General features: G+C 45.5%; 1 protein-coding gene across 1 annotated transcript; it reads left to right on the top strand.

The window, feature by feature from the left end:
- Positions 1–5,470: 5,470 nt before the first annotated feature.
- LOC134929037 (uncharacterized) lies at positions 5,471–7,133 on the top strand. Its single transcript, XM_063924895.1, has 3 exons — positions 5,471–5,527; positions 5,603–5,815; positions 6,435–7,133. The coding sequence occupies exon 3, from the start codon at positions 6,446–6,448 to the stop codon at positions 7,112–7,114; it is 669 nt and encodes a 222-aa protein (XP_063780965.1). The 5' UTR covers positions 5,471–5,527; positions 5,603–5,815; positions 6,435–6,445; the 3' UTR covers positions 7,115–7,133.
- The last annotated feature ends 7,239 nt before the right edge of the window (positions 7,134–14,372 follow it).

The following is a 14,372-nucleotide window of genomic DNA, read 5'->3' as shown; positions in this document are numbered from 1 at the left end:
GCACTGGGGGCATATCTGGCACTGTGGGGATATGTGTATCTGCACTGGGGGCATATCTGGCACTGTGGGAATATGTGTATCTGCACTGGGGGCATATCTGGCGCTGGGGTGATGTGTATCTGCACTGGGGGCATATCTGGCACTGTGGGAGGCACTGTGGGGTCATGTGTATCTGCACTGGGGGCATATCGGTCACTGTGGAGGCATGTGTAGCTGCACTGGGGGCATAGCTGGCACTGTTGGGATATGTGTATCTGCACTGGGGGCATATCTGGCACTGTGGGGATATGTATATCTGCACTGGGGGCACAGCTGGCACTGTTGGGATATGTGTATCTGCACTGGGGGCATATCTGGCACTGTGGGGATATGTGTATCTGCACTGGGAGCATATATGGCACTGTGGGGAAGATATGTATCTGCACTGGGGGCATAGCTGGCACTGTTGGGATATGTGTATCTGCACTGGGGGCATATCTGGCACTGTGGGGATATGTGTATCTGCACTGGGAGCATATATGGCACTGTGGGGAAGATATGTATCTGCACTGGGGGCATAGCTGGCACTGTTGGGATATGTGTATCTGCACTGGGGGCATATCTGGCACTGTGGGGATATGTGTATCTGCACTGGGGGCATATATGGCACTGTGGGGAAGATATGTATCTGCACTGGGGGCATAGCTGGCACTGTTGGAATATGTGTATCTGCACTGGGGGCATATCTGGCACTGTGGGGATATGTGTATCTGCACTGGGGGCATATCTGGCACTGTGGGGATATGTGTATCAGCACTGGGGGTATATCTGATGTAACAACACAGCCGCCGCTTCGTGTCGCACAGTCATAAAATACATGCGGTTACTTTCCTAGCCCTGGTCCTACCCATGGACTCCACTAATTGCCGATATGTTATTAGTTATATGCTAGGCAATATTGTATTGTATTATGTTGTTATTATATTGTACATTTATGTTTTATCAGTTCTAATAGGAACATGTATTTTATTTGGTTATACTGTGTTCAATGTGTGTAATTATTAACAGGAATAAGTCTATGCCAGAGTGTGATTTAACATGGTAAACAATTCATTGTAATGTAAATCCCCTAGCTGCACAATCAGATGTGATTAGGAGGAGTAGGTTCAGTAGTAAACAGGTTATGTATGGAGCTGCAGGTAATCTGATTCTATACACCCCATTGTGTGCAGGAGCCCAGACACCTCATCTCCACTCCTCTGTGACCTCCTGACTGACCAGCTTGTGTGATGAATAGACAGGGGAGGGTATAACAAGAGTAAGCTCTTCTGGGGCGGGAGAGATGTGGACAGAAGGCGGAGAGTGGATGTACTTCTGAAGTGCACACGCTGACTAGGCATTGCGGTGCCGTCAGTGGCAAAAATCCGTGGCGAAGGGCGCTGTGTGAGCTGGTATCTCAGGTCAAGAGACACCAGAATACTGCCATCGGGTAAAAGCAGGAGTAAGCAGGCATCTGTATTCCTATACTACTGTGGGGACTTAGTAAGTAAGAGACCATCCTGGCTTACAATTGTTGATGTTATTGTGTACTGTGTGTGTATATTTACAATAAAGGGCAGTTGCCACTTTACTAAACTGTTTACCTGAGTGATCTGAGAATCTGTATCCTCACATCTGGCACTGGGGGGGACCTGTGTATCTGGCACTGGGGGGACCTGTGTATCTGGCACTGGGGACATCAGTCATCCACTATCTCAATGTCACCCTGCCTCAGTCGCCCATTATCTTCCTGTCACCCCTGCCTCAGTCACCCACCATCTCCCTGTCACCCCTGCCTCACCAGTAACCTATTATCTCCCTGTCATCCACACCCCTTTCTTGTAAGACCACACCCCTTTTATCCCATCAAGGGACGCCAAAATAGATTTTTGCTTACTAAAAAAAATAAGCTTGGGCCGGCCCTGAGTAAACTCTAAGTGTATTTACTATATAAAAGCAAAAATCCGTCCTTCTGTCTTTCTATACAAATCCACAGTTTACAAGTGACGATCGTGAAATGTTACATGCGAGCATATTAAAACACAACGGAGGCAACTAAAACAATTAGAAATCTAGAGCACCCCTAGGGGGGCAGACAGCAGCTCAGAGTATATCAGGAGACAGCATAACGCCGGAATTGCTGGAGCAATGTACTCAAAACTTGGTACACATATGCCTTACAATATGGGAACAAACACTGTGGGAGGAAGACACCCTTAGCACCCCTAGGGGTGAGGCTAGCAGTATTTCAGCAGACAGCATAACTCTGGAGCAATTTACAGCAAACTTGGTACACATATGACTTTCACTGTGGAAACAAACACTGTGGGGTTCAGACACCCCTAGCACCCCTAGGGGTGGGACAGCAGCACAGAGTATGTCAGCAGACGACATAACTGTGGAAGGCCTGGAGCAATTTACACCAAACTTGGTTCACATCTGACTTACAATCTGCAAACAAACTCTGTGGAGGTTAGACACCCCTAGGGGTGGGACAGCAGCACAGAGTATGTCAGGAGACAGCATAACTCCCGAATGCCTGGACCAAGTTACAACAAACATAGTTCACATATGACTTGCGAGCTGGGAACAAACACTGTAGGGGTAAGACACCCCTTAGCACCCCTAGGAGTGAGGCAGCAGCACAGAGTTTTTCAGCAGTCAGCATAACTCCGGAATGCCTGGAGCAATTTACACCAAACTTGCTACACATATGCTTACACTCTGGGAACAAACACTGTGAGGGTAACACACCACTAGCACACCTAGGGGTGGTCTAGCAGCACACACTATATCAGGACATGCATGATATCTCAGTGATGACAGGGCTGCATGTGACAGGGCCAGTGACATGATGTGAGGAGGGGAATGGAGGCAGCAGGAAGCCACAGACTGAGAGTTGTATAGTGGGAAGAACAGGGTCCATTGGGGGATCAAAAAGGGGTGCGGCCACTACACAAAGTGTATCAGGGAAGCAAGATATGCCTATATACTAGCATACCCTCCAACTGTACCTTTTTGGCAGGTACAGTATTTTTTTTTATGGTCTGTACCGCTTTTTGGCTCTCCAAACTTCCATTGAAAGTATAGGAAAGGGGGTGTGACCACGCCCCCTTTACACGTGTCCACGCCCCTTCCCTACTACTTTGTACTGATTTTTATGTGTAAAATGTTGGAGGGTATGTACTAGATCTCCAATCAACGTAAATTAACAACCTATCATTCTCATTTACCATCCTCATCCCATACCAAAGCATGGGTATTCAGCTATCTACAATGTTATTTATACTGTGTGGTTAATATTTCCATTTATTTTTGTAAACAGACATTCTTAAAATCTGGGGCAACGCCGGGTACTCCCGCTAGTATATACTAAATCGTCTGTCACAGTAGCAATATTCTGAGCATATTGGAAGTCTCGCAACAGAACATTTATAGATGGAATTTAAGATCATACATGTTAACATTCAACAATAAGCTATGTCGGCATGCCCTCTTATGGAGTCTATGTCAGTCATTAGCAAAACCAAATGCTCCGTCTACATACAGTACAGCGCAGACACAAGGGGGTAAATTTACTAAGATTCGTATTTTTCCGTTTCAGGTCAAAGTTCAATCACGAATGACATCGAAAGTGTAAAACTGCAACTTTTTGAATTGATTACGACTAATTTACTAAGCTGTCGTATTCGGGTTTTTATTTTGTTCCGATGTCGATGTCATTCGTGGTTTTCTGCTGTAGAATGCGGCCGATTTTGTTGTTTTGCGGCCGTGTTTGTGGTTTTTTTTTACGACTGCGTCACATGTCTGTTACGGCAGTGATTTAGATATTGCGGCCGCGTTTTTAGTCCTAAGTTTCGTTTTTGTCACGCGTCCGTGATTGGTTGTATTCGTGAAGGAGGAGTGTCTGTGCATATTACTATAAAACCGCCCCAAACACACCGCACCTCGTGGGTTTAGCTAGTGGAGAGGAGAGAGGAAGGTGTATTTGGAGTTGGTGAGTTTGGTGGTGTTTTTGGTGGATTTGGAGAGGAGTTTTGTGATTGTTGAGTGCTGTACTGTGTGTGTAAGTAGTCTTGTCATATTTGTAGTATTGTTTTTTCACAGTTTGTCAACTTTTTTGTCCTTGTTTTTTTTTTATAGTCTTTTGTCATTGTTTGTGAGTGAGTGAGTGAGCGTGTGTGTTGGCTGTGTGGTGTGTAGTAGTAGTAGTAGTGGAGGAGTGTGTTTTTTGTATTGATTTTTCAGTGTTTTGTGTCGTTTGTCCTCATGTCAGACTCAGAGGTCAGTGTGGTGGCGGAGGTTAGTGAGGTGGAGGCTGGTAGTGAGGTGGAGGCTGGTAGTGAGGTGGAGGCTGTTAGTGAGGTGGAGGGGGTTAGTGAGAGGGAGGAGGTTAGTGAGGAGGAGGAGGAGGGGGTGCCTGTTGCTGCATTCTCCAGTGATAGTGATGGTGTTGTGGCTCCGCAGCCACGCACCACTACCAAGACTGGCAGGAATATTAAGTTCAGCTATGCTGAAAACATGGCGTTGGTGCGTGAGCTGATGAAGCACCATCGCCAATTGTTTGGTCAGGATGCTGGCAAGGTGTCCTCCCGCAGGAAGTCTGTCCTGTGGGGGCAAGTAATAGTTGCCGTCAATAGTGAGGGTGTGGTGAGGCGGACTGAGGACACGTGTCGCAAGAGGTTCTATGACATAAAGCGGCGTGTCAAGGCCAAGATGGCCAAAGAGGCAAAATCAGCCCGCAAAACCGGAGGTGGCCCCCCTTTCCGGGCAACCTATCGGGAGTGGGAGGAGCCTGTGCGGGCACTGATTCCAGCAGAAGTGGTGTCTGCAACTCATGTCCGGGATTCGGACCGACCCACGCAGGATGGTGAGTTGGATTTTTTCAAAATATTTTAAAATGTCCTCAAAATGATAATGTTTTTTTTTTTTAAGGTTAAAGGATGCAAAAATTGTTGGTCAGGTATTGCAGGCCTATGCACCCTTAAGGTGTGTTTGTGTTTAGAAATTGCATTTTCAATCTTGCCTTGGCTGTATTTTTTTTTGGTTTTTTGGCAAAAACAGGTGCAATGCCTGCTGGTATGTGTATTTGCAATAATAATTATGAGATATTGCTTGGACATCGGTGTTGTATCTAATAGCATTTTTATTTATTTTAATTTTTTTAAAAAAAAAAAAGGTTCCTACAAATTCAAATTTACATTTTGGTTCAATTTGCAAGTATTCAATCTATGCAATATCTGACACATAATTCTCAAATGTAACAGATTTATTTGGTGCAACACCATGTACATTTTGATATACACCACAAATTAAGGAAGCACGAAGATCTTAAGCAGAAATTAGTTTAATTTACAATACCTAATAGATGGTTACAGTACACTAAGGCTTTGCAGTTATAATTTTTACACAAAGTATGGTAATAATGTTTTCTCCACTTTTTCAACAGTCCGACAGACCAGCCGGCCAGACAGGCCTCAGACAACTCAGGATGATGCTGGGATTGCAGGTAAGAATTCACTGTAGTCACATATTCTGCAAACACATAGAAGTACAAAATATTAATGTTTATATATTCTCATAGGTTCTGCTTCTGTAAGCCAACCTCCTGTAAGGCGCCCATCACAGGGCTCGGGGCACTTACCCAGGAGGCCAAGTAAGACACGGCGTCTTGGCACGGAATCTGCGGCTCCATCTTCCCCACCCAGGCGGCGCATTTCTGCAGTGTCACCCCAGCCACCACTGGCACTATTGGCGAGTCCACAGAGTGATGAGCCCCGATCACCTCAGTTATCTGGTGAGTCAAAACAGAAACTAAACACATAGCAAATAATCTACACAGTACAGTTACTATGTTGTGAGTTGGAGTTGAGATTACATGTTTGCAATAACAAGCAATGTGATGTTACGTCTTCAATTGTTAAAGGTGCAAATGCTTAATTTTTCAATGTCTTAGTGGTTGATATCGCCAACATCATTTTTAAAAAATATCATACATTTGAAAATATTTTTACCACACACGTGCACATAAAAAATATTTAAAAAAAATAAAAAAACTTTTTACAAAAACACCCTCCACAACATTATAGTGTTCACACATCTCCCCTGTCCGGTATGTAGACTGCTTACTTGCTCCGCTCCTCTGGACTATCCAGGTAAGCAGTGTATATCGTGGTCAGGGGAGGTGACATAACACTGTAATGCTGTGGAGGGGAGGTAGTTAGGTGAGGATTCCGCAAGTCTGTCTATGTGCACGCCTGTGATGGTATATATGTTTTTTGAGAACAAACAAATTATAATTTTAGAAAAACAACTCTAAAAACTTGAGAAATGGAGTATTATGAATGTAGTAATGTTTAGAACTAGCAAATATATTTTTAGAAAAGTAAACATTGCATGTTGGCCACCCCATACAGAGCCAAGCTTGATGGCCGACGTGGACCAGCAGGGACAAGACCAACAGGCAACCTTCACACTGCAACTAACACCTGTTGACCCGAGCCAGCCAATACAGCTGCAGGATATCCCCCAAGCCTCCATGAGTCCACAACTGGCACAAGCTCCACCCCAGCCACAAATACCAGATGACTTTTGGTCCAGTTGGACAAGCCAACAGGCACAAAGCAATGCCAGCCTGACCACACATACCCAACACCTTGCCAGTCTGCCCCATCATCTACCGCGCATTAGTCGCAACTCGGGCAGACTGATTGTACAAGTAGGCCGAATCGCAACATCGATGGAGCAAATACGGGCAGACAACAACCAAATGCTGGCTCATTTAACGCGCATCATTGATGAGCAACAGCGCCACCAACAAACACTCGTACAACTAATACAGCACAACCAGGTTGTGAATGAGTCTTTATCCCGGATTGTAGCCAGCCACACTGCAACCAACACACAACTGAATGCAAGCATAAATAATTTGAGCAACAACATAACATTGATGGCAGCTCAACAAGTGACCTCCAGCTCTGGAACCACGACCCCTATCCAAACGCCAGTAACCTCCCCTGTTCGGCGTTCCTCCCGAGCACGTGCCAGTGAGCCAGCACAAAGCACAGCACCCAGCACACACAAGCGGAAAAAATAAGACTTTGTAAAAATTTGAGTAACGCAATAAAAATTTTGTTTTGACAAACACACAACTTCCTGTGTCCGTCTCAAACATTGTAGAAGCTGCTATGTATGTATGTATGTTTTTCATGGGTAATTACTGAAAATGTATTGATAACATAAACTAAGTACAATGTACACACCACTATAAACAACAAACAGTAAGTAACAAAACACACAATTGATTGTATTGCAAAGTGTTTAGTCAAGGATAATTACATCCTACAAAAACTTACCAGAAAAATACCGCTGGATCACTTCTTGCCGTACCTGCCTCCCTACATATGTACTCACACTGTCACCAGATGGTTCTAACTCCTCTGCTTGCTGACTGCTTTCTCCCTCATCATGTGCCAGATGTTGACTTAAACACAGATTATGGAGAAAACAGCAGCAGAACACAATTCTAGTCACCTTTGAGGGACTATACAACAAAAGGCCTGCAGATTTATCCAGACACCGAAACCGTGACTTCAGCACACCAAAACATCTTTCTATCACATTCCGCGTAGCCTTATGTGCATGATTGTAACTGTGTTCAGCAGGAGAATCAGGTTGGGACAATGGAGTAAGGAGCCAAGAGTAGCAGCCGTAACCCCCATCACCTGAAAAACAGATATAGTCAACATTAGTACATGTGTTAGATTATTCATTCCCCTAGTCAAAACTAGAGTTTGTGGTTAAAAGACATACACACAAAACATTTTAAACATACCCAACAGCCAGCCATCAGGCATTTGTCCGTCCTCAAATTTATCGAAGAGCGATGACTGACTGAGGATGAAGGAGTCATGGCAGCCACCAGGGTAACCTGCAACAACACTCATAATTTTAAAGTTTGCATCACAGACCACCTGGACATTAGTTGATTGGGCCAGATGTCTATTCGTATATATGTATTGACGGCCCCTAGGTGATCTCAGCTGAACGTGTGTGCAATCTATGGCCCCCAGCACATTGGGCATGCCAGCAAGCTCATAGAAAGCTACCCTGACAGCACGCCACTCCGACTCCTCGGTAGGGAAGCAGATTGAGGCATTAATATGTGGATCCAAGACATCCAAAACCTGAGTGGACATTAAACAAGCTAAGGTGAGTGTCATGTTAGGTATTCTATACAATACTGTGTTGTTTGTACTTACAGAAGCAACACTTAGACATAACCGGCTATGTATTTTTTGACTCACCTGATTCAAATATCTTGAAAAGGTGGGCTGTGAGATACCAATCACGTCGCCTGCCACAGCCTGGAAGCTCCCAGTAGCCATAAAGTGTAACACAGCCAGGAGTTTGTGTAGGCCTGAGACAGAGCGAGAGCGTGCTGTCTCAGGGTCTAGGCCCAGTTTGACAAGGTCATACAGGTGGAAAATGTTGGTTCTATTTAGGCGGAACATCTGTATGACCCTATCATCGGACAATGTGTTTAAGTTTAAACGACCTCTAAAAAAACGAGGCTGGCGCAGCCTCCGCGGCACCTGGACAACCTGCTGACCATGTTCACTTACCTGGGCCTGATTTCTGGAAGCCTCATGGAGCAGTCTAAGGTATCCCACAGCAAACATAAATTCATTGGCACACACCACAGCCGCCATTTCAGAGTGAGAGAAATTCAAAATGTGCCTGGAACACTTTTATAGGGCCAAACATTCAGGTGTGAGTAATGGATAATTGAGTACACATGTAAACACGCTTTTCAAAAGCAGCCGCGTTTTTTTTAGGACTTTTTTACGAATTGTATTTTTTCACGGCCGCAAATGCATTTTCACGGCAGATATTACAATTACGAATGGTTAGTAAATGACCGAGATTCATATCTAAACAGGCGTCTTTTGACCGATGGTGTATTCATTCGTGATTTTTACCTTGAACTTCCAAAATATTACGAATGCCCACATCACTGCCGTGATTTGAGTTTAGTAAATCACCGAGATGACACTTTGATGAAAAAACGGCATCTCGGTCAAAATCGGGACCTTAGTAAATTTACCCCACGGTCGTCATGCAATAAGTGATATGCCGGCCAGACTCTTATACCTAAGTTTCCTTTTGATGCTTGATCCAAATAATGTATCACTAACAATGACATTACTGTGAAGTGAAGGAGAGATGATTAGGATGGTCACCTGTAACACACATGCAATGTTTCTGTGACATGGAAAAACAATGGAAGAAATGTTATGGCGTCACCTTCATTGTTGTCCTAGTTGATAGGATAACCAGAAGAGTAGCTTCGGGTGTAGTGTCATGAGATGAAATGAAAACCAAAAAGTTATGTACCCTCCGGGTTCCGATCTCAGCAGTCCAACTGTCGGTACAATGGTGCCACATGGTGCCACAGGGCACAACCACGCTCACTGTCCACTCAACCTCTTTCCAACATGTCCAGCGGGTGTGAACAAGTCGAGTGGATGTCATTATCTATTCCCTGTGGATGTCACCTTGTGGGCCCACCTTACAGTTCTATATATGCTGTTATTGAATAATACATTTCTAGTGCGCCACAAAAAAGACAACGCTTATTTCTTCTCCTTTTTATACACTCATGGGTTACACAGGTTCTGTGGCTGATTAAACCTGGTGAAATGCAGACTTGAGGTCAGCCAGCCAAAGAAACTGCATAATTCATGAGCTTCCTGGTTTAATGGATAGTAGTGATGAGCGGGTTCGGTTCCTCGGAAACCGAACCCCCCCGAACTTCACCCATTTTACACGGGTCCGAGGCATACTCAGATTCTCCCGTATGGCTCGGTTAACCCGAGCGCGCCAGAACGTCATCATCCCACTGTCGGATTCTCACGAGATTCGGATTCTATATAAGCAGCCGTGCGTCGCCGCCATTTTCACTCGTGCATTGGAAATGTTAGGGAGAGGACGTGGCTGGCGTCCTCTCCGTTTATTAATCTTGAATTCTTGATACAAAAATATTTGTGCTTATTGCTTAATTGTGGGGACTGGGGAGCAGCTGTATTATATAGGAGGAGTACAGTGCAGAGTTTTGCTGACAGTGACCACCAGTATACGTTGTCTGCCTGAAAAACACTCCATATCTGTGCTCAGTGTGCTGCATATATCTGTGCTCACACTGCTTAATTGTGGGGACTGGGGAGCAGCTGTATTATATAGGAGGAGTACAGTGCAGAGTTTTGCTGACAGTGACCACCAGTATACGTTGTCTGCCTGAGAAACACTCCATATCTGTGCTCAGTGTGCTGCATATATCTGTGCTCACACTGCTTTATTGTGGGGACTGGGGACCACCAGTATATTATATAGGAGGAGTACAGTGCAGAGTTTTGCTGACAGTGACCACCAGTATACGTTGTCTTCCTGAAAAACACTCCATATCTGTGCTCAGTGTGCTGCATATATCTGTGCTCACACTGCTTTATCGTGGGGACTGGGGTCCAGCAGTATTATATAGGAAGAGTACAGTGCAGAGTTTTGCTGACAGTGACCACCAGTATACGTTGTCTGCCTGAAAAACACTCCATATCTGTGCTCAGTATGCTGCATATATCTGTGCTCACACTGCTTTATTGTGTGGACTGGGGACCACCAGTATATTATATAGGAGTACAGTGCAGAGTTTTGCTGACAGTGACCACCAGTATACGTTGTCTGCCTGAAAAACACTCCATATCTGTGCTCAGTGTGCTGCATATATCTGTGCTCACACTGCTTTATTGTGGGGACTGGGGACCAGCAGTATTATATAGGAGTACAGTGCAGAGTTTTGCTGACAGTGACCACCAGTATATATAGCAGTACGGTACGGAAGGCCACTGCTCTACCTACCTCTGTGTCGTCAAGTATACTATCCATCCATACCTGTGCTGCATTTCAGTTGTGCGCAGAATATATAGCAGTAGGCCATTGCTATTGATACTGGCATATAATTCCACACATTAAAAAATGGAGAACAAAAATGTGGAGGTTAAAATAGGGAAAGATCAAGATCCACTTCCACCTCGTGCTGAAGCTGCTGCCACTAGTCATGGCCGAGACGATGAAATGCCACCAACGTTGTCTGCCAAGGCCGATGCCCAATGTCATAGTAGAGAGCATGTAAAATCCAAAAAACAAAAGTTCAGTAAAATGACCCAAAAATCAAAATTGAAAGCGTCTGATGAGAAGCGTAAACTTGCCAATATGCCATTTACGGCCCTGGCCCTGGCCTATGTTCATGGCTAGTGGTTCAGATTCACATGAGGATGGAAGCACTCATCCTCTCGCTAGAAAACTGCAGTGCCACTCCTAGATGGGCCAGGTGTTTGTGTCGGCCACTTGTGTCGCTTAGCTTAGTCACACAGCGACCTTGGTGCGCCTCTTTTTTTCTTTGCATCATGTGCTGTTTGGGGACTATTTTTTGAAGTGCCATCCTGTCTGACACTGCAGTGCCACTCCTAGATGGGCCAGGTGTTTGTGTCGGCCACTTGTGTCGCTTAGCTTAGTCACACAGCGACCTTGGTGCGCCTCTTTTTTTCTTTGCATCATGTGCTGTTTGAGGACTATTTTTTTGAAGGGCCATCCTGCCTGACACTGCAGTGCCACTCCTAGATGGGCCAGGTGTTTGTATCGGACACTTGTGTAGCTTAGCTTAGCCATCCAGCGACCTCGGTGCAAATTTTAGGACTAAAAATAATATTGTGAGGTGTGAGGTGTTCAGAATAGACTGAAAGTGAGTGTAAATTATGGTTATTGAGGTTAATAATACTATGGGATCAAAATGACCCCCAAATTCTATGATTTAAGCTGTTTTTGAGGGGTTTTTGTAAAAAACACCCGAATCCAAAACACACCCGAATCCGACAAAAAATTTTCAGGGAGGTTTTGCCAAAACGCGTCCGAATCCAAAACACGGCCGCGGAACCGAATCCAAAACCAAAACACAAAACCCGAAAAATTTCCGGTGCACATCACTAAGATAGTATAGTTAGTATAGCTATCTATCTCTCTCTCTCTCTCTCTCTATATATATATATATATACACACACACACACACACACACACACGCACGCACGCACGCACGCACACACACACACACACACACCGGAAAATGATTAATTCAGCCTCTTAGATATAGAGCTTTATTTCCTTGTAAAATATAAGTGGTGATTTAGTCTAGAATTTCCTGTCACTTATATTTTCCCTTTACCTATACATTGAGGCACTCTGTACAACATTGCCTTATACTTCATTTTCTACATTAGCCTCATTTTTTTAAAACTAGAAACTCATGTATATCCAGTTGTAATTGATGTAGAAAATGTATATGTAAGATAGCTGTAACTCTGTAGCTTTGCTGCTGGTTACTGTGACATCACACCTAGCCTGTGACATCACTAGCCCGTGACATCACAGTGCTTCTTCCTGTAACATTGTATCTACAGCTGTTGACGTTTCCAGTTTCCATGCAGGAGGACAGGTAGGAGCAGTGGCGTCACAAGGCGGGTGCGGGGGGTGCGGCCCGCACCCGGGTGTGACACCTGGAGGGGGTGACACCAAATGTCAGCTCCTCCGCAGTGACAGGAGCCAGGTGCTGCAGTGTGAAATTCCGTTACAGCACCCGGCTCCTGTCATAGCAGAGGAGCCGACAGCACACTGAGACCGTCTCTGGGGGAAGCCCAGCATCTCCGGAGATGCTGGGCACGCCCTCAGAGTGACGATCCCGGTATCCCCACGAAGCCACGCCCCCTAGCTGTAAGGCCACGCCCCTTTTTTGCCGCGATCGCGGCAGTACATCAGGGGTGCGCACCGGGTGTCACCACACCTGGTGACGCCTCTGGGTAGGAGGAGGTGAGTCCTACATAGCAGGGTATGATGGAGAGGGGTAAGGAAGACAGAGTGCAGTATAGTCAGCTGAGAGGCAAGACAAGATAGACAGAACAGGGAATACAGGTACAAGGACACATAAATAGGAGAAGAGCAGGAAGGAACGACATATTTAAGAATAAAAATGTAGTATTACAGGAATAAAGAGGGCAGTATGGCTGGGTTATTTTGTTTCTGTGCAGGGTAAATACTGGCTGCTTTATCTTTACACTGCAATTTAGATTGCAGATTGAACACACCACACACAAATCTAACTTTCTCTGCACATGTCATATCTGCCTCCCCTGCAGTGGACATGGTTTTGCCCAAGTGCTAAGAAAGGGGGTAATTCCAAGTTGATCGCAGCAGGAATTTAGGCCCTCATTCCGAGTTGTTCGCTCGCAAGCTGCTTTTAGCAGCATTGCACACGCTAAGCCGGTGCCTACTGGTAGTGAATCTTAGCTTAGCAAAATTGCGAACGAAGTATTCGCAATATTGCGAAAAGATTTCTCTGTGCAGTTTCTGAGTAGCTCGAGACTTACTCTTCCAGTGCGATCAGTTCAGTGCTTGTCGTTCCTGGTTTGACGTCACAAACACACCCAGCGTTCGCCCAGACACTCCCCCGTTTCTCCAGCCACTCCCGCGTTTTTCCCAGAAACGGCAGCGTTTTTTCACACACCCCCATAAAACGGCCAGTTTCCGCCCAGAAACACCCACTTCCTGTCAATCACCATACGATCACCAGAACGAAGAAAAAACCTTGTAATGCTGTGAGTAAAATACCAAACTTCTTAGCAAATTTACTTGGCGCAGTCGCAGTGCGAACATTGCGCATGCGCAGTTTGCGGAAAATCGCTGCGATGCGATGAAAAAGAACAAGCGAACAACTCGGAATGAGGGCCCTAGTTAGCAATTGGGCAAAACCATGTGCACTGCAGGGGAGGCAGATATAACATGTGCAGAAAGAGATAGATTTGGGTGGGGTGTGTTCAATCTGCAATCTAAATTGTAGTGTAAAAATAAAGCAGCCAGTATTTACCCTGCACAGAAACAAAATAACCCACCCAAATCTAAAGGGCCCTACTCATTTGTCGATGCGCCGCCGAGGTGCCCGACGGCCGAAACGGCCGACGAGCGACCCGGCGGCGGGGGGGCAGTGACGGGGGGAGTGAAGTTTCTTCACTCCCCCCGTCACGCGGCTCCATAGAACTGCAGGCAAATATGGACGAGATCGTCCATATTGGCCTGCATGCACAGCCGACGGGGGACCAGCGATGAACGAGCGCGGGACCGCGCATCGTTCATCGCTGGAGCCTCCACACTGAAAGATATGAACGAGTTCTCGTTCATTTATGAACGAGATCGTTCATATTTTTTTTTTAAATCGGCCAGTGTGTAGGGCCTATAACTCTCTCTGCACATGT

This window comes from Pseudophryne corroboree, chromosome 5, assembly GCF_028390025.1.
Source record: "Pseudophryne corroboree isolate aPseCor3 chromosome 5, aPseCor3.hap2, whole genome shotgun sequence".
Taxonomy (NCBI): Eukaryota; Metazoa; Chordata; class Amphibia; order Anura; family Myobatrachidae; genus Pseudophryne; species Pseudophryne corroboree.
The sequence above is the reverse complement of the archived record's forward strand: the minus strand, read 5'-3'. Positions and strand labels throughout refer to the sequence as shown.

Excerpts from the sequence above, each read along its gene's own strand:
- LOC134929037 (XM_063924895.1), top strand. The coding sequence starts at position 6,446 with ATGGCCGACGTGGACCAGCAGGGACAAGACCAACAGGCAACCTTCACA.